Source organism: Drosophila obscura, unplaced genomic scaffold (assembly GCF_018151105.1).
Source record: "Drosophila obscura isolate BZ-5 IFL unplaced genomic scaffold, ASM1815110v1 contig_4, whole genome shotgun sequence".
NCBI lineage: Eukaryota > Metazoa > Arthropoda > Insecta > Diptera > Drosophilidae > Drosophila > Drosophila obscura.
Window position 1 is genome coordinate 3682889 of NW_024542828.1, and position 19102 is coordinate 3701990.

Sequence of the window (19102 nt, forward strand, 5' to 3'; positions counted from 1 at the left end):
TGCGTTATCTCGTTTATTCTGATTTCGCTAGCATATGCGTAGCGCGACATTGCAGCTGTGGATTTCATGAGAAGAAAGAAAAGTTGTAGTCCACTCCACTTAATAAATAACATTATTGTTTATTATTTTTCCAATAACATTTTTCTTTATGTATTTTTAACGCTTTGCCATTGGAATTAATTATTTCTATCGATATTGGTTCAGCTCTAGCTGCGCTGCACTTGTTCCATCTCTTATTCAGAGTGTATATGCAAAATTTACGCGTTTATTTCGCAAAAAATTGGTTTCGTTGAGCTGCCGTCATTATGGGAAAATATATTCGCAACATAAGGAATCTAGTAGAGCTGTCAGATGTAGAGGAACCAAACGAATTTGAGGAAGAGTATCATCCCAGTACTGACGAGCCTGAGCACGAGCACGAGGACAATCCTGCAAGGGATCAAATACAGCAGCCTGAAGAGGACAGCGAACCTGAAAGGTATATATATGGTTTTGACATGATGAAAGGCCTGATAAGTGAGGGATTTTCGATGGATGTACCCGTGCTCAGTTCAACCGCTTCTAATGAAAATTTCATTGGCACGTATGAATGGCCAAGACACTTTGGATCGGAGGGCTACATATTCGATGGCATAACATTAGCCCGCTCTATGCTGAACAGACTCGGGGCCGTAGAAACTGCCGAAGCGGTTTGCGACATGGCATACGGACTGACCTGTGCCCTTAATGTGTCATCAACCACTTCATTGATCCCGATCCACGGCCCCCTGGTGATTGCCTGCGTGGCGGATGGTGTGAGCCGCGTCGTTATCGGTTATGGTGTTGGCCAATGTCATCCCCATCCGAACGTCGATGAGAATGGCGACTACATAGGCCAGTCCTGGCACCGGGAGGTGCGAGGCTTTGCAATCGACGATGACGAGGAACGCTGCCGCATCATCACGGAATTCATCAGATGCCTAATGATTGGAATGGAGACTAATCAGAATTATTATAATAATTAAATGATGTATCTAATGCTCAGTAAGAATAATGGAAAGTATAAATAAAGTCTGCTGTTCATTGTATTTTCACTACCATTTTAAGCCATTAACCCCATTAGGCCTTAACTTTTTTGCGACTCCCCTTGGAATTGATTATTTCTTATTGTTAGGGTCGATAGTTCCATCCCTAGCTTGTCAAGCTATGTTCCATCTCCAAATAAATTATATTTGATATTCAAGCAGTATTTATATTCCTCCAACAATAAGTTTACCCCGCTGTAATGGGATACTATTTGCCCTACCTACGCGCTTCTCAAATGGAGCTGTCAGATGCAGAGGTGCCCGCACCTGCAGAAGAACTGATGGGTGGATCTGAAGATGGCATTGGTCAGGACTCTGACGAACAACACGTACCGGAAGAGTACGAGGGATCTGAAACTGACGAAGGATCTGAAAATGACCAGGAATTTGAGCCGGAAATTGTTCAGCAATTCAATTACGAGCCAAATTGGAATGCAATTTCACTGGAAGATATGGTAGAAACGGGATATTCAGTAGATGTGCCACTGCTCGTGCCCAACAGTCCGATTGGGTCGGGCGATATCTGGGGCGCCGGATGTGTGCCCCTTAGATTGAGTGTAGAGAATTCGCCCGATGGACGACTTGAAGACGAGTGCTACATATTCAATTTCTTTGCAATAGCCCGTCATCTGCTGAAAGAAGTCGGAGCCGTGCCAAGTGAGACAGCGGTTTGCGACATTGCATACGCCCTCGGCCGTGCCGTCAATGTACGATCATCGATGTCCCTGACCGAATGTCCGAGGCGCGGCCCCCTGGTGCTTTGCGTCGTTGCGGATCGGGCTGCTGGAGCCGTAATTGGCCTTGGTGTTGGCCAGCTGCAACCCCATCCTGTTGTCGATGACAATGGTGACTACACAGGCTTGGAGTGGCACCCAGAGGTGCGCGGCTTTTCCATCAACGATGATGAGGAACGCCGTCGCATCGTCACCAAATTCATCGCAGACGCTGTCATTCGACTTAATGAACAAAACATTCGATGAAAGATGAGCAAAGCTGAACATTTACCAAAGAGAGAGCGATTGCATGGCGAGAACTTGATGTGTTTAATTAAATTTAACGATTTCATGCAAAGTATTTTGTCTTAATTTAATCCAAGAAACTATGTTTAGCGTGCCAGAGCTATGTGTATGTGCTTGCATTGTAACGATAAGGTTCAGTTTAAAATCTTTAAGCAATATGTGCATAATTCTTCAACAGCAATATGTAGAACACAATGCGCGAACAGAGAGCAAAAGAGAGAGAGAGAGAGAGAGAGAGAGAGAGGGAGAGAGAGAGAGAGGAGCTATGTGGCAGCTCAATCAGTTCCTTTTCAAATATCAAATTTATTGCTAATTAGCGCCAAAGTTCTCCCCACACCCACGCAAAGCAGCACACCACGTGGCATCCAACTCACACTTGCACCCTGCAAATTTGATACCGAACTCGCAAATTAATTACGGGTTCGTTTTGGGTCGCGTTGCGCCCCCCGAAAACCTACTTTTGCCCGTCGAAGCGATTAGCCTATTGGGCGGCTGGGTCCGGGATGCCTGATATATGCACTGCTTATGGATGTGCGAATATATACGAGTATGTATGTATGTCTGTCTCTCTGTCTGTGTGTATATTGCGCTGATGCCAGCATTCTGAGTGGGTCTTGAGTAGGTGTGGGGTTAAGCATATGGGTTGAGTATCCACCTACTACTACTCCTCGCTCTCTATTAGGCGCCATAATTAATAGCAGCTTAACTTATAATTACGGTCGCCGAGACCACAAACAACCAACCGTTTAAGCCTAATAGTTGAGGTAGCCCCTGCCTGATATATATGTATAAATGGGGGAAAGAGCTCTTCTTTGATTTGGGTCTCTGACAAATGGCTAAGCAATATGTGAAGGACGGGACGAAAGGACCGGTCTGCCAAGCAGCATATTCTTTAAGCCAAATGCAAGTAATTGAATACTTGAGGCAAATTAGCAATACCAGGTCGAATAAGGCGCTTACAGCTTAGGCTGTCAGACTTATCAGAGTGTGTGTGGAGGCACTATTATGACTATAATTATCCCCACTGACAGACAGTCAAATGGATTTTGAGTTATTTTCTTTTTATCCACCAAAAAAACGCTCTCTCATATGATGGGGGAAGAATATTCGAATGTACATTCTGTACATTTGACAGACAAAACAATCGCCCGACTGACCCACATTTGCATGTGAGTATATCGTACAAATCCTCCGACCACAAGTCAATCTACAACGACCACAACACAGCTATAACCCAAAGAAATGTAAGAAAGAAAGAGAAACAGATGTGGGTTAAGTTTATTATACCCAATGCTTGTGGGGTATATGGTATCTGTGGAAGGCATGAAGCATTTCTGACTATTATTTTATATTTCTGGGTACACCTTTTTTTACACAGGGTACCATTTAGTCTTAATATCGCAAAAAGAATTCTGATTTGTTTTTCAAAATGCTTTCGTGGCTTTTTTCCGGTTGATATGAGCGACTTTGACTTGTCATTCCTCGACTTCCATCTATTGCAGACTCAAACGCAATGTCGAATGCAATTTACTCAGCTCCAACTTCACATCCACATCCACATTCACACTCACATCTATTCGAAATAGTTGTTTCATTGCCACGAACTTGTTCGCACAGCATTTGGCTTTTAACATGATTAAGCGGCGAATGTGGCAGAGCAATGTGGTGTGGGGGGAACTTCCACTCGTATAAATAAAACTTAAATGTTTATTTGTTTTGTGTTAAATGCTTTCCCAATCGAGGAGTTTTATGCTGGCGAATTTATAGTTTTGTTTGTTTTCATTAGGTTTTTGTGCGACTTTTATTGCTCAATATTTTCCTACTGCCAAATGCCATTATATACATACACACATACATAGTTTTTATTGGCTCGTCCTCGTCCTCGGCATCTACTCTCCCCTCAAACATTAAACATGTCAATTCGGCCTGTACATTAGACAGAACATTTTTTATGGACCTCAAAAAGCCTTTACAACCATGAAAACCTGTAAATGTTGTTTTCTTATTTTATTATATTGAATTTTATTATATTTATAAAAACCAAAACATCTTTTTCGCATATTTTTGCTGTTGCAATTGATGTGGATCGACCCGCAAAATACACACAAAAAACAATTCCAAGTGAATGAATTTAAATTAGTTGTGTATTCAGTGTGTATTCAAATACGAACAAATAAAGAATATACAGAACATTTTAGATACAATGATACAATTAGTATTTGTAACCTTCTCTCTCTGTAGCTCTGAAGATCTTTATATGAATTTAATACTGAACCCATTTCAAGTTTGCCATGCAATCACCAATCATCTATCATCTATTATCATTTCGAGTATCCAAACAAACAGCAATGAAGTATGCTTAATTTCCATATGTAAACTCTCATGTAAATATGTTTTGATATTTATTTTTTGCAGGTGTCGGGCTTGTGACTCTACCTAAACTTTGGATATATACGCTACTCCATATGGCTGTAGGGTAATCAGATTTCATCTATGCCGTGGCCTAGGCCAGAGCCTGGCCCATCGTTTAGCTTGAATTACAAGTCTGTCAATATTTGCCAGCGAATGTGGCAAACCAGCAGCAGCAGCTACAGCAATTTTCGGTGTTTTTGTTGAAAAATAGCCGAACCAACTGAAATTAATCGAAAGCGATTAAAATATTGACACTAATTGAAAGTATGGCAAACAAAAGTGGTGTGTGCTTGCATCGAATTGAAACCGACAAGGAAATGAATTATGTTGCAAGCAACTTGCGACTTTAAGGGCCAGCCCAGAGCAACTTTAAGTTGGATTCGTGTGGATGGATCGATGGGTGGCGAGCTGGGGGGACAGCTAGTGAGATTTATAAGAAGTGAAATTAATGTGGCAGCGCGTCGCGAAACGCAAAACGGGCAAAAAAAAGACAGCAGAAAAGTTGGGGCTGGGCGAGCGGCAAACAAAAAATCTGCACAGCGATGATTGCCAAGGGCATGAGTCGCGGCAGGAGCAGTAGGAGAAGGAGGAGGCCCGTTGGCGGCTTTTTCGCCATCTTCAGCCAAATGCGAATCGAATTTATTTTATTTAGAGCTCCAACATCGTCGTCTTCGTTGGCGTTGTCGTTGTTCGTGCCATATATACGAGAGTGGGAGAAAGGGAAACTTTTCGCGCTTAGTTGCCTTCCAAAAGCACAAAAAACACTCTGCCCACTTTCGTAGATTTCTTTATGCGCTTTCTGTACGCTTTCCACGCTGAACGCTGAAGTTATTTCCAAAGTTTTTCTCACTCTAAGCGACTTTTGGTTCTCCCTGCTGCTGGTCCTGGTCCTGCCAACTTATCGCATTGTGAGGGCCAAAAATTCCGGAAATTGAAATGAAACAGCCAGCAGACGGCAAAGGAGCTGTCTCCAGCTGGTCAAGCAGTGACTCACTGGCGAAGTTATTTCGCCAGATTACAATGGTATTTTACCAGTATCAAAAATAATATCATATATCTAATTACATTTGAAACGGTTAAGAGAAGCAGATCCATGAATGTTGCAAAAAAAAAGCTCAGTTTATACTGAACTGCAGCATCATGAGGTTAATCCTAATTGTATTGCTGGCTATCGTTCTGGAAGTGCTTTCCCAAAAACCTTCCAAAGAGGATGGTAATTAAATTAAATTAAATTATATTTGTTGTGTTGCAAATATTTTTTTCTTTTCTAATTCCCTAGCTTGCGACACTAACCTTCAGAAATCATGGAATGGTAACTATAATAAACGATTTAAATAATATATCGACTCTACAATGAAAATATTACCTGCTTTTTAGAATGCAAAACGAGCCAATGCAAGAAGAATGTCATGAAGGCTTATACAGGCAAGTAAATTAATTATTCTGAAATATAATAAGTACATTTCAAGCATTTCAGAATGTGATCTGGAGTCTTATCCTAACAACTATGACTAATCTTCACATTTGTAATGGTTATTAAATATGATTCGAGTTGAATATCCAATAATATAAAATCTCAGTTTATTCTGAACTGCAGCATCATGAGATTAGTCGTATTCGTATTGCTGGCTCTCGTTCTGGAAGTGCTTTCCCAAAAACCTTCCGAACAGTATGGTAATTAAATTAAATTATATTTGTTCTGTTGCCAAAATTTGTTTTCCCTATTTCCCTAGCCTGATTTTTAGAATGCAAGACGAGCAGATGCAAGAAGGATGTCAGGAAGGCTTATATAGGCAAGTAAATAAATTATTCAAAAATATAATTATTACATTTAAAGCATTTCAGACTGTGATCCGTAGTGGGATCCTAGCAAACTTGACTAATCTTCCAGCTGAATATATGTAGAACTAATATCATAAAACTAATCTTACTTGTAATGGTTATTAAATATCATTCGAGTGAATAATATAAAAGCTCAGTTTATGCTGAAATGCAGCATCATGAGGTTAATTATCGTATTGATATTCGTATTGTCGTCTATTACCACTTCTAGTTCTACTACCACTACTAATAGTACTACTCTGGCGACTTTAAATTCCATAAGAAGTATGGTTAGAAAACTTTTTTTTAATTACTCAATTTTTTTATTATTTTCAATTTTCAAAGATTGCAAAACTTTCTTAGTGTTTTCTTGGTCAAGAAAATGTAATAAAATAAATTACAGTTTGATACTACTATATATGCATGTACAACATTTTATTTTGCTAAATTCAGGACGCAAAACGGCGGAATGTCAAGAGGCTCTGGCCGCTGGCTATCAAAGCGAGTAACAGAATTTGAAAATTATTGAGAGCTATGAAAATTGTTCGCATTTCAGATTGTGATCCAAACGGACCTTGCTGGCGACATTTGGTAAGCTGAGAATTGATTATTTGTTTTTGTTGCAGATTATCATCAATTAAATAACTTAACGAAAAAAATGTAGTAAAGAGTGAATCACTTGTGTAGTTCTTGGGCAGATGAAAATAGTATCTAATCACATTTGAAAAGGCCATTACAAATGATCCATGTCAAATTGCAGATTACTTGCAAAATACATCCTCTGTGTAAATTGCAACGTAACAGCATGAGGTTGATCATGTTCCTACTGCTATATATCGTTTTGGGAGTTTGTGGGATGCCTATAAGAAGTAATATTGCAAATATTAATAATAATATTATTATTATATATAAAGTCTGAAATTATACTAAATTGATTGGTGTCACAAGCTTTTTATCTTTTCCAAAGATTGCGCTAATTTCTTTGTGATTAATTGGACATGTAATTATAATTAACGAAATAGTGTTGCGATTCCATACTTTTTACTTTTCAGAATGCACTACGGATTATATATTTTATTTAGAATTATGAATTTTTTACTGCATTTCAGCGTGTAATCCGGATGAAGTCTGTTGGCGAACATTAGTAAAACTTAATGTAGAATTTTTAGATAGGAATTGAGTATATTATTATATATATGTTTATACCTAATCCCACTTGAACGGGTTATTAAAAATGATTGGCATGGCGGATCCATGAATCTTACAGATGAAAATTCATTTCATACTGAAACGTAACATTCTATTAATATTTTTGGCCATAGTTTCGGGAGCATTTTCCCAAAAAAAAATGCGACATTAACTATGTGTTGTATTGGAAGAGTAACTATAATAATTTAAATTAAGTTCTTAGATTCTCAAATTTGTCTACTTTTTAGATTGCCAATCGGCTCCATGAAAAGAGCATGCCATCAAGAATATGCAATGCAAGGCAAGTGATTATTAATTTTTGCAATACATTCTCCATAATTATTGCCACATTTACAGATTGCGATCAACATAATTAACTATAAGCTGCCAATTAAATCAGCCAAATTTCATATAAATACTATTATTTTATTCATTTCAATGAATTGAAATACAAGTATGCATAGCTTTGTGTCAGCCGTTGGTTGTTTTCCTGCTCCGTAAACTAATATATGTAAAGGTATCTATGTATTGAATTGTCATGCAAGGAAATAAGTATTGTTTGAAATGACAGTCTTGGAAAGCGATCCGACTTTCCATAATTGGCTTGCAGGTGGAAACATCTGATAGCCAAGGCCAAAGCCAAAGCCAGAGCAAGAGCAAGAGAAAGAGCCACGGCCAAAACTAAACGAATATTTAAACGCAATTTTCATGCATCGAAATGTAGAGAATTTTGCAAGTTTAACATGCAGACGACAGACGGCTCTGTTTCCCCCACACCCACATCCACATCCACATGTTCTATAATATCGCTTATCCTGTCGTTCCTGATTTTGGCCTTTTGTTTGTTTTGTTACCAATGCCATTGGCTTTTGGCAGTAGCTGGGGATGTGTGTGTGCGACTCTCTGCGTAGTATTTATCCATCACTGACAATGTCAAATATATTACCCATGATGAATGACTCTGCGGATTTGATGAATGTGTTTTGTGGCTGCCGGAGCACGGTCCTCGGTTCCGGGTATTCCGGTCTACACCGGAGTCCATGCACCCCAACCACTCCCCCTCGCAATGGCAGGCAAAAAAGCCATTGAGACTGGCAATGATTTATAAAAATTCAAACCAAATGGCATTCAATGCAGACACGTCACTTTTGATGTAGGCGTTCAATTGAGGCATTCGCTTTTCCTTTTTAACAAATCAAACAATGAGGAAAAAATGTTTGTTTCCCATGTGGAAAATATTTGCAGAATTGTAAGTAGTCGGTCGCATTGGCAATGAATCTGTCAAATGTTTTACGATCTTTTTTAAATCAAAGCCCATAAATAATCTCCTCAGCTTAGAAGTAGTCGCTGGGGTCCGGTCCTGTGAGAGAATTCCCACCATAATTGCCAACAATTATATGACAAGTAGTTGCACAACATAATTTCCATTTTCATTATCAACTGACAGCAATTTTCGTTTAGCCAGTATAAATATTTTTGTGGCCAAAAGAAAAAGGAAAAGCAGCAAGCAAAGAATGGGGGGAAAATAAACGAAATTATTAAGAGCTGGCAAGGAAATGCGATTGCAGTTCATGAAATGGTTAAAATGCTAAATAAATAAAGCTCGGCCAGCACCGAAGAGTCACAATTATAGGAGGTCTTCGTCCTCTGGCAAACAGCAGCTGGAGCTGGGGATCAAAAGGAGTTGTTTGGCCGTATAAATTATATACCCCGAGGCACCCAGGCACGTTCCTGTAATAATGGTTGCTCAATTTTAATGAGAAATACGTAAGAATGGGAGGGAGGACTGACTGACATGCATGTGGGGTCGGGTCGGGCTCGCTCCTGGTGCTTGATAAGTCCATCTTGGCAATTGAACGAGTCCGAGAGTCGTTCACCGAGTATCTGTCAGTAACGGCTTCATGTCCTCGTATCCTTTTTGGGGCAAGAAAAAGTGTATCCCCACTCCCATATGTGTGTGTGTGTGAGTGGGTAAGAAAAATGTTGCGGTAATTACATTAACTGCACAGCACACACGCAGACACCAACAACTCCCGGAAATGTTGTTTATTGGACGCCCAGCAAAAGTGAAACAATTTTCATTAAGATTGAAATATGTTTATTATGCCTAAGACCATCTCTTTATCTCTCCTTTCCCTGTGAGAAATTACCAACTAGGGGAAGTTTGTGTTAAACATGAAGGAAAAATAATGCAAAGATGAGCAAAGTTATGCCACAGATCAATAAATTCCCAGAGGAAACTATAAAAATTCAACTTTTTACTCATCTTGAAAACCATTAGCTCATCCCTGCTCTGGTCGGACAACCACTAGCCACCAAATATGGGTAGGACCCCCTCCCACCATCATCCACCCGTATCCTATATAGGGATGGCTGCCACAAGTGCGTTTAATGATTCAAAGCTAGTCCAGCTAGGAAGGACCCACCCGATAGGCCATTAACTACAGGCCCTGGCAATGTTTTATGGCCACGGGAACACGTTCAAATTGAATGCTGGCCTGGCCGGCTGTTAGAGCCAAAAAGTTTTTTTTGTTATTTAAGGGAGCGTAGGGGCGTGAGAGGATGATAGGCAAATGAATTTCGTGAAAGTTTGCATGATTTTTGACAGTTAAATCCCATTTTGTTGGTGGCTGGGGCTGCGATTTCCACTGCAAAATTTTAATTCGTATTTTTTAGTAATTTTATTGCGCGCCAATTGCTGTGCGTGCTGAGGTGTTCTTGCTGTGTTCTGTTCTGTCCTTGGCCAGGGTCCTATCCTTGGCTGGTTTCCAAGAACGGTAGAAAAGAAGCTGAGGCAAAATGTGATCAGAAAAACATTAATGCGACAATTACGACATTTTTAATTGTTTTCAAGTCGCACTCCTCTATTGCTTCTGCTGAGTGGGGCTGTCATGCCATCGCCAGGACCCTTCCTTTCCTGCCATTGTCCTTGTCCCAAGAATGGGTAATTAAAAACGTGTTATGAAACAGCAGAAAGAAGTTGGAAAAAAACGCGTAGAATTGCTAGGGTTGATATTGCAACGGGAAAATACCCTGGAGCGGTAGAGCTATGGATAGCTTTATTGGTAGATAATATTTGTATTAACCCATAATCATGCCAAAGCTGACATCCACTGTGGATGCTACAGGTTCGTTTTAAAGTTACGGAACATCCTTAAAGCTTAACCAGATCCCGCCTCCATGAGCCTTCCTTCTAGCTTTCCCTTCGATTCCCCCCAATACAATACACTCTTGAAAACAACATTTTACTGGATATAAAAAGTTGGTCAGGATGGGTAAACAGAGGAAGCGTTAATTGCCAACTGTTGGCAGAAATTAATGTTCATTTTGGTCGAATTTACTGCATAAGCCGAATGACTGATGAGGTTATAAATTATTACCGGGCAGGCCTGTAAACACCCAAAATTGAACTATAAACCAGGAAGACCTTTTGGAGGCCAGGGCCCGCAGGAACGCTTGTCAATAGCAAGGGGGCAAATAGCAAATCGATATGCTGGAAAAAACGCCCTTTGTTTGGAAAAATCGTATGAAAAATTCAGTTTTTTTTTCTCTGTTAAAGTTGGTGGAAATTTCATTAAAATTTCATTTCTAATTTTCCAAATGGATTAACACAAAAAGATGTGGAAATCTTTTATCATAATTAGCACGCGGCGCCTGGACCACAGTCGAGGAGCAAACTGAACGGGAGCGGTGGCCTGTGGCATGCCACGTCCAGTGCATAGTTGTCCACTGTCCAGGCACATACATACATATATATCCATTCAAATATACATATGTATATAGTACATACATATATATATATATATATATATATATATATATAAAGCATCGTGTCCTCTTTTCGTCTCATTTTCATTTTAGTTTTCTTTCTCGATTTTTTGTTCGTTTTTGGGCATTTTTTTCTGCTTACGCTTTCATTTCTACATGTTCTTTGTGTTCATTCTCCCCTGGCCTTGGGCCTGTTTGACTAACTCATTTTCAACAATTTGCGACGCTATCCCAGCTCTGTCCAGCCGTCGTGCCCGTCGTTCTGCGTCGTCCTCTTTTGGCCATGTCCTTTAATTAAGCGAACAGATAGAAATACTCTTAAATATGCCGGGGAGTCTGTTAAATGGAAAACATAATGAAATCATGCTGAAGGCTGCTGAGAAATGAGGCAATTTTGCCTTTGCCATTCATTGGTTGAAAATCAATTGATTTAGAATTGAATATAGATAGATATTTGCACATAGAGGTTCTCTTTCTTTAAGAAATTTGTATAGGGAAAGTAAATGTATACTCATACATACCTTGTTCTCTTATCTTTTCTGCTGTATTGAATATGTGTTTAGTGCTAATCTCCGACTACATTTAGCTTATCTTTAAGCCAATTTATTTAAGCACAACATTTAAACAGATTCCAGGCAGAGCCTGACCCACACAGCACAGCCTCCTCTTATATCATACAAAACAAAAACTGCAACAGCTTTGTTTTCCTCTAAGGAAACTCATCTGAGTTCCTTGCAAAATTACAAAATACTGTCACGTATGTTTGGCTTTTTAGAATATTACGCAAAAAGCCAAAGTCCAAGCCGGAGTCAGAGTCAGAGTCTGAGCCATAGCCTGAGGCAATGGTAAGGACAAGAAAGTGCATATCAACTTCAAGCATAAATTTGGGTCAAAAAGTTTAATTTAAACAAGTGTCGCCGTCGTCTTTGGGTTCCTGCTGCTGTTGATATTTTTCGTCTTTGTTGTTTGGGAACGGAAAGAAGAGAGCAGTGGAGGAGCATCACGTATACGCAGTGTAACACAAAGTACAAATAAATTAGTTGCACTCAAGCCGGATGGGTTTGGGATTGGGGGCGCAAGGAGATTGGTTGGGTTGGTTTTGGGTCTTGGGCTTGGGTGGCAAAACTTGGCAAACGAATGCCAGAAATACTGGGGAAAGGAAATTTACTAATTTCAAACTTTTGCACGCATTAACCTCGAAAATCTGTGCACAACTTGAAGAAGAGACACTTGCAATTGGAAGCGCGACAGACACACCATCCACACAACATACCCATGCGAGGTCTCACTGTGCGGGTACGATTACGAGTGTACTGTGCGTTGTGTTTGTGCAAATAATTTGGGTCACGAGCTGAGCAAGCAACAGGGATAAGGATTAGAATGAATGGTGGAGGGGACACGGTACGGTGCGGCACGGCCAACAGCTGACAAGTTAACGCTGCGTATACGTAACCCCTGAACAGGGCCAGGACCAGGCCGAACCCGGGCTAAAAACGGGCTGTCTAAGGACAGCAGAGACGACATGGCTGAGAGGACGAGAGCCGAGTCGAGTTGAACTATTGTCAAGTTGTAACCTCGATATGCAGCGATGTAAGATTAGGCGACGCCTAAACCAGGTCCCTCCCATGGGACAGCAGTAGCAGCAGCAGCGGCATGTGCAGAGGCATGCAGCGCCTTGGGGGCAGAAACAAAAATAAGTAGCAAAATGCCAAGCAGCAGCAGCAGCGTGCTGTCATGCCAACGCACGGCCAGAGAGTCGAGAGCATGGTCATGTATGCCAGTGCCAGTGGCAGTGGCAGTAGCAGTAGCAGTGTCAGGATGGGGTCTAATGGGGAGCAGGGACTTGCCTCTTTTAGCGGGTGCGAGCGGCTCGTGTAATCATGCAACGTCGACGTCGACAACGACCCTTGAGTGCATTACAACAATTGAAATTGCTGGGGCTGCCACTGAGACTGGGCGGGCGGCTGCTAATGTGGGTTTATGTGGGATCAAAATGCGAAAAATATTACACAAAAATTTCGTAGAAATAAAGGCCAACTGTGGAGTAATTTCGTAGAAAAATCTAAGCCCTGGAAAATGTCCTGAAATAGTGCCTAAAGGAAGCGAACTATTCTTAGAGTTCTGCGAATGAAACAAATCATAATTACTCGTATAATCTTTCTGTTTTTCATGGCAAGCTAGCAACTGAAAAGCGCAAAAGATGCTTACAAGCATTACTAAGAAATAGTAAGAGCATTTTTGGGAAGGAAATATACTAGAATTATCTAAGGATCACCCACCCAAACCCATATGATTCCTTGGCATTTCATTATTTCTGGTTGCAGTTTTTTGCCCAATTGCTTCCATTGTGCAGTTGGCAGCGAAACAGGTTGGGGCTGCTGCTGCTGCCTCCTGGGGACACCCTCGACCTGCTTCAACCCATCTGACCTGCCCCACCGCTCGTAAGCCTTTTGTGCGGCATTTGGCATTATTGTGGGGCCGTGCGTGAGCTGAGCCACCGCCCAGGCCATATTCGAGATCCCAGCGCCCGGCACGCCCACGAGATGTGTGTCATGTCCAAATGGCAGTCGTCGGTTGTCATCCGTCGTACAAGTTCAAAATCAACTCTTCTTGGGTGATTTTTCAGCCCGGGCCAGGGCCAGTGACTTGCCCAGTGATGCGCCTTGTTGTTTTCCTTGCCAGCCAGGCCACAAGCAGAGAAGTACTTCCCTGATATTTTTCAGCCAAAAGCGAACTTTAATCAAACTAAATTCGAAAACAAATTTCAGTTAATTTTAGCTCAAAGTTTTCTCCAGAGAACGAAAGCGAGTTCAACAAATAGCATTAAATAAACTAAACCCGTGACCCCATTAAAAAATCAAAGCAAAACTCGGGTAAATAAACCCAAAACAACTTTAGCTGACCATAGAGAAAAAACCGAGGAAAAGAGGAAAAGTTCTGAATAAACTACGAGCGAACAACACTCAACTTGTAATGAAGTTTCAATATAGAAATCAATAAGGACCAAAAGCAGGCTCCTGCAGCCTGCAATGGGCCTGATATATAAGCAGCAACAGCCACTACGGCAGGAGCAGAGCAACAATTTGTGAGATGCATGGAACGAGCGGCCGCTGGTGCGGCATGCAACAATCTTTCAGATGCATGAAGGAGGCCTCTGCGCCTGCTGCCTGATGTTTGGTCCAGGACGAAACTTTTTCAGACATTTTATTTTCCCACAGACACAGGAGAGCAAAGCAAATCGAATGCACAGGCACTGGCACAGACGCTGACTCGTGTCCAAGGTTTTACGGTCTATTGCAGTAGGGAAAAAGTTAATGATGTCACTTCCACTTGGCCCTCAGACCGAAGACATCGACCTAACCACTTTCGAATTGCGTTGAGGGCAACCAATGAAGAACGTGTGAAAAATACAAAACTATTAAACTTGGGTGAGAGCCACCAGAGCCAGGCACAGCATTTGAGCCAGTGATAAGGCCAGAATCGGACTGCAGATGAAACCTTAATTGGATTGATGGCACCGCTTTGGCGTGTTGCTTCTTCATATTTATATTAATTATGTCCGAAGACCCTGTCCTGATGGGATTATAATCACCATAGAAACTGGAACCTCCACTCGAACATTTTGGGCTAATTGTAAGCGGTTCTAATCCAAAAACAATTACATTACTCAAACTCAAGTGGAACTCCCTCACAAAGCGATAGAAAATGGTGGCTAGGGATAGGGAAAGGGTCTGCAAAAGAAACGGCAATAATCGCACAACGCACTTAACCAAATTTCGAGCAATTAAATCTTTAAATCGCGTTTAAAAGCTGTTCTACCCCAGATCCACTTTCCGACCCAGCCATTTTTTTGTGTCTTTGCCCCATCGCTCTTTCTCTCTTTTTTGCGGGGCAGCAGCGAACTAATTATAAAACGGATGCGCCGCATCCTCTGTGCCATTCCCATTCCCCCACTTCATTTTGGGGTTGCTTTGTACCAAACACCCCCCCTCCAATGACCAAAGCAGTCCAAAAAAGGGACAGATAAATGCGACGGTCTGCTCCTAAAATAACAGTATTTTGCATAATTGTTGACCCAGAAAGTCTCCCGAAAGAAGGCAGCAACAAAACAAGAAAAGATACAGATCGAGTTGTGAGAACGAAGATGGAGATACACTTGCAGATCGATTGAAAATGTAAGGAAAAGAAACTAGAAATAATGCAACAGTTTTCGCATATGGAAACATTAATAGAATATCCACATGCTCTATAGTAAAACCTCCGCATTGCAGACGAAGCAATGTAGCCCTCCGCAGCAAAAGGGTATATAAATCTGGAATACTGGGGCAGATACGAGCAGGAGTATGGCTGAATGGTGGCTTGGTGCAATTTCTGTGCAGGGATATTCTTTTACTTGTTTCCTCCAGCACCATCGCTGCTCCTCCGGCCGACACACTCATCTCACCGCTCTCTCCCTATGCGTTCTATGGGAACCGCCAGTGATTTGTAATTAGGAAACGGCCGCCAACTGTCGCCTTGGTTTTGGCCTGGCCCGGGACGATGCCACGCCCCATTTACACCGCAGCAAGGCAGCGGCTGGAGGCATTAGCGAAACGTTAAATACCCAAGTGCCAGATGGGCAAAGCGTGGAGTGGTGAGGGAGAGATGCAAAGGGGACGCGAAAAGGTGACCGGGTAAAATTAAATGAATGAAAAGTGCTAGAAGAAAAGTGTAAAGCAATGACGGCGACGCCTCGTCCAGCTACTGGCCCTCCCCAGGCGCCATTTTCGCAGTTTGCGGCTTTGCGGGAAATGGCTTAGGGAGAGAGACAGAGGGAAAAACTGGTCACGGCATGGCCAAAGAGGGGGACAACGTTCGCGTAGCTGGTGGAAAGTTTATTAAACATTTAAATTCACTCATTTCTTTTCTGGGTTCTGGGTTTTTCTACTAAGTCTTGGCTCAATCTGTGGGGAAATGGCCAAAAATTGGAATTATTTCATGTCCGGTGTCACCATTTTCGGTGCTTCCGGTTGGGGACTCGACTCCTGCTGTGGCACCCTTTTTGCGGCCCAAAAGACAAATCCCTTGTGGCCATTGATGCAGAACTTTTGAAACTTCATTCATTCCAAACGGAAATTTATAATTTTTGGGCCAGCGACCTTGGGTCCGGCTCGGGCCTTGTTTACTCATGTCCTGCCTGCTTCCGCTTTCATTTTGGCTCTGTCTTTGGGCCCCAAACGTAAAAAAGAGACAGTTTCCTTTTGCATAATTTTCGAAAATATGTTGCAGCCGCTGGAAAATGTTTGAGTGAAAGTTTTGCACAATGCTTTATGGTCGGATGGCCCTCATCAAAGCGGAGGAATGCCATTAGTTGAATATTCATATAAATATTCCGTGAGTGTTTTTCCCATCATCCCAATGGGATATCTAATTGAATTGAATTCCACCTTAGACCTTAGTCAGACATCATTCACGGGTCAACAAAGAGGCAGAAAGAAAGGCCTCGGCAAAATCAACAGAGAGCCGGAGCAAATTGTTGGCCAAATGACCAACAGAGCCTGCTCCCTGAATAGATATCCTTCTCGGTAATAAAATCGCTTTTCAGCATAATCCTTTGCCAGCGCAAAATCTCATTCAGACCGCTTGGCTTGGCTTTGATTCCGAAAGCCCCAAAAACTTTTGCACCCACAAACTGAAAGGAGTTTTTGTTGCAGCGAGCAGCAGCAGTGGCATGAGCCACGAGTGTGGCATGAACAGATTTTGGCATTAGCCCAGGCCCATGCCCAGGCCACATCCTCTCCGGCTCCTTGAGGTACCTTTCAATGGCTTACCTTGTGAAGAGAGTGCACACCCAGAATAGGCGTCATAGAAGGTACGGCACACACACACTTAGAGAGGCACACCATTCACACACACTCGCTCGCTCTTATTAGAGGGGAAGGATCCTTGAGGCGATGACGTTGCACTCGGAAGTGAGGCAGGAATGGCGCACCCTGAAAATTGCAATAATGAAATCAAGATGTGAATGCACTTTGCATTTCCTACTCGGAGTCTGACCCTGTTATGAGAACTGAAATGGAAATGCAACTGCAGTTGGTCATCCTCCCAGGGCACTTCCTTTGCCAGCTTTCAATCTGCCCTCATTAGTTCTCTCTCATTTTGCGAAAATTATGCGTCTCTGGAGCTACTTTGCATTCGACAGTCCCATCAGATCTGGGGGCTACTTAGAGTGGGGCTTACTGGAAGTCATATTGCATTCACTTTTGGGAACCAGACCACCTGAAACTGCCCTCCAGAAACAATTCATTTGCCCAAAAGATAAAAAGGAATGATATTTTCCTAATCTATACTTTACCTCCATCATTGCTTGTGGGCCCGTTTCCATTTAATTAAAGCAGAGATTCCCCTTTTTTGCGCTCTCGATTGTCGACTGTCCCTCACCTCGCCCTTTGCTTAAGCGTCAGACACAATGAGTGGGTCAGGAGAGGATGTGGCTGGGCAAACAATTGATAGACATCGCTTGTCCTAATGGAAATTCGGCACATTCAATCCCTCAATCCTTTTAGTCACTCTTTAGTCCTGGGCTACAAATAAAAACGTGCCCTTGACCTGATGGAAAATTGGATTTTTTTTGGGCATTTGTTACTTTGGCTATGCCCTCTATAAGGATCAGCATTTCAGCTGTGCGAGCTTTCCAGAAGGACTAAGTTTCCGATACTGATTCAATTGCTGCAGCACTAACACTAACTGGCGTGTCAGTGCTTCCATCAAATGCAGCCGCCCTGGCATCTCCCCATGAAAGTTCAAGTCTGATGCCGTAAAACTGGCCGTCAATCACATGCCATCGACGTCGAAGCTGATCCCATGGCCGGCAAAATGGTCAACTGGTGGTTGAGTCACTAATAGATCGCGTTAACGGGGTCTTGGTCGGTTGTGGTGTTGGCTGTCGATAAGAATTGTGACTAGATGGGGGTTCGCGGCTTTGCCATAAACAGTCGAAATTGGAAAATTATGGAAATTTATGCAACTATATCCAAGGAAAAAAGACATGGAAAAGGGTATTTAATTTAATGATTTTATTATATGTAATGCAATAAATTTGTCAGTTAAAGTTTCACATATTTTTTGTTTTCTTAGTTTCGTTTACAATATGTTTAAGTATTTGGTTTTCGCATTAGTTGGTACTTAGTGACTATACTTTTGCTATATAATGAGTTCTTTTACCGTGTCTATGTCGGTCTCTAAAATGTATAACCCACCCACAATCTTCCCCTTTTAGGGCGGCGAGTGCAAATGCCAAATGCACATACACACACGAGTATTTATTTATTTACAAATAGATTGGGGGTCGGTCTGCTGATAATTACATGTATTGTATGTATGCTTTTTTCCATTTATAGTACGTTAATCGAGCTTATGAAAAACACTTGGAGAGCTTAGAAATGTATTTTGATTTCGTTTGGTAAGTACTCACTATGGTCTCTATGCGGCTATGGGCTTACAGCTAGCAAAATGTCATGGCCCTGTCTCCCTGCTGTGGGGCTCCCTGTTCGTTCGGTTCATGTGAGGGGGGCGAAAATAATTGTTTGAGGGATAAGTGTTGGGCGGTTAACCACAGTGTGGCTACCGAACCGCAGCAGCCATTTGATGGATACGCAGGCAAACGTGTTAATTGTTTCGACACCCGTTAAGTGCGACCGCAGATATTTATTTCGATATGGGCAATTTTTATACCCGTACTCAAAAAAGAGTTAAGGGGTATATTAGATTTGTGGTAAAAGTGGATGTGTGTAACGCAGAGAAGGAAAATTTTCCGACCCCATAAAGTATATATATTCTTGATCAGCATCA

The 19102-nt window shown here is 41.8% G+C and overlaps 1 protein-coding gene across 1 annotated transcript; it reads left to right on the forward strand.

Moving 5' to 3' along the window:
* The first annotated feature begins 221 nt into the window (after positions 1–221).
* On the forward strand, positions 222–1066 carry LOC111072368. The gene is made up of 2 exons (XM_022364206.2): positions 222–478; positions 551–1066. Exons 1-2 carry the CDS (start codon positions 306–308, stop codon positions 1002–1004), a joined length of 627 nt encoding a protein of 208 aa, XP_022219898.2. The 5' UTR covers positions 222–305; the 3' UTR covers positions 1005–1066.
* Positions 1067–19102: the final 18036 nt, after the last annotated feature.

Bases quoted from the DNA above. Each gene is read 5' to 3' on its own strand.
- LOC111072368 (XM_022364206.2), top strand. From the start codon at position 306: ATGGGAAAATATATTCGCAACATAAGGAATCTAGTAGAGCTGTCAGAT. The intron at 479-550 runs GTATATATATGG...ACCCGTGCTCAG, and splicing joins GAGGACAGCGAACCTGAAAG to TTCAACCGCTTCTAATGAAA.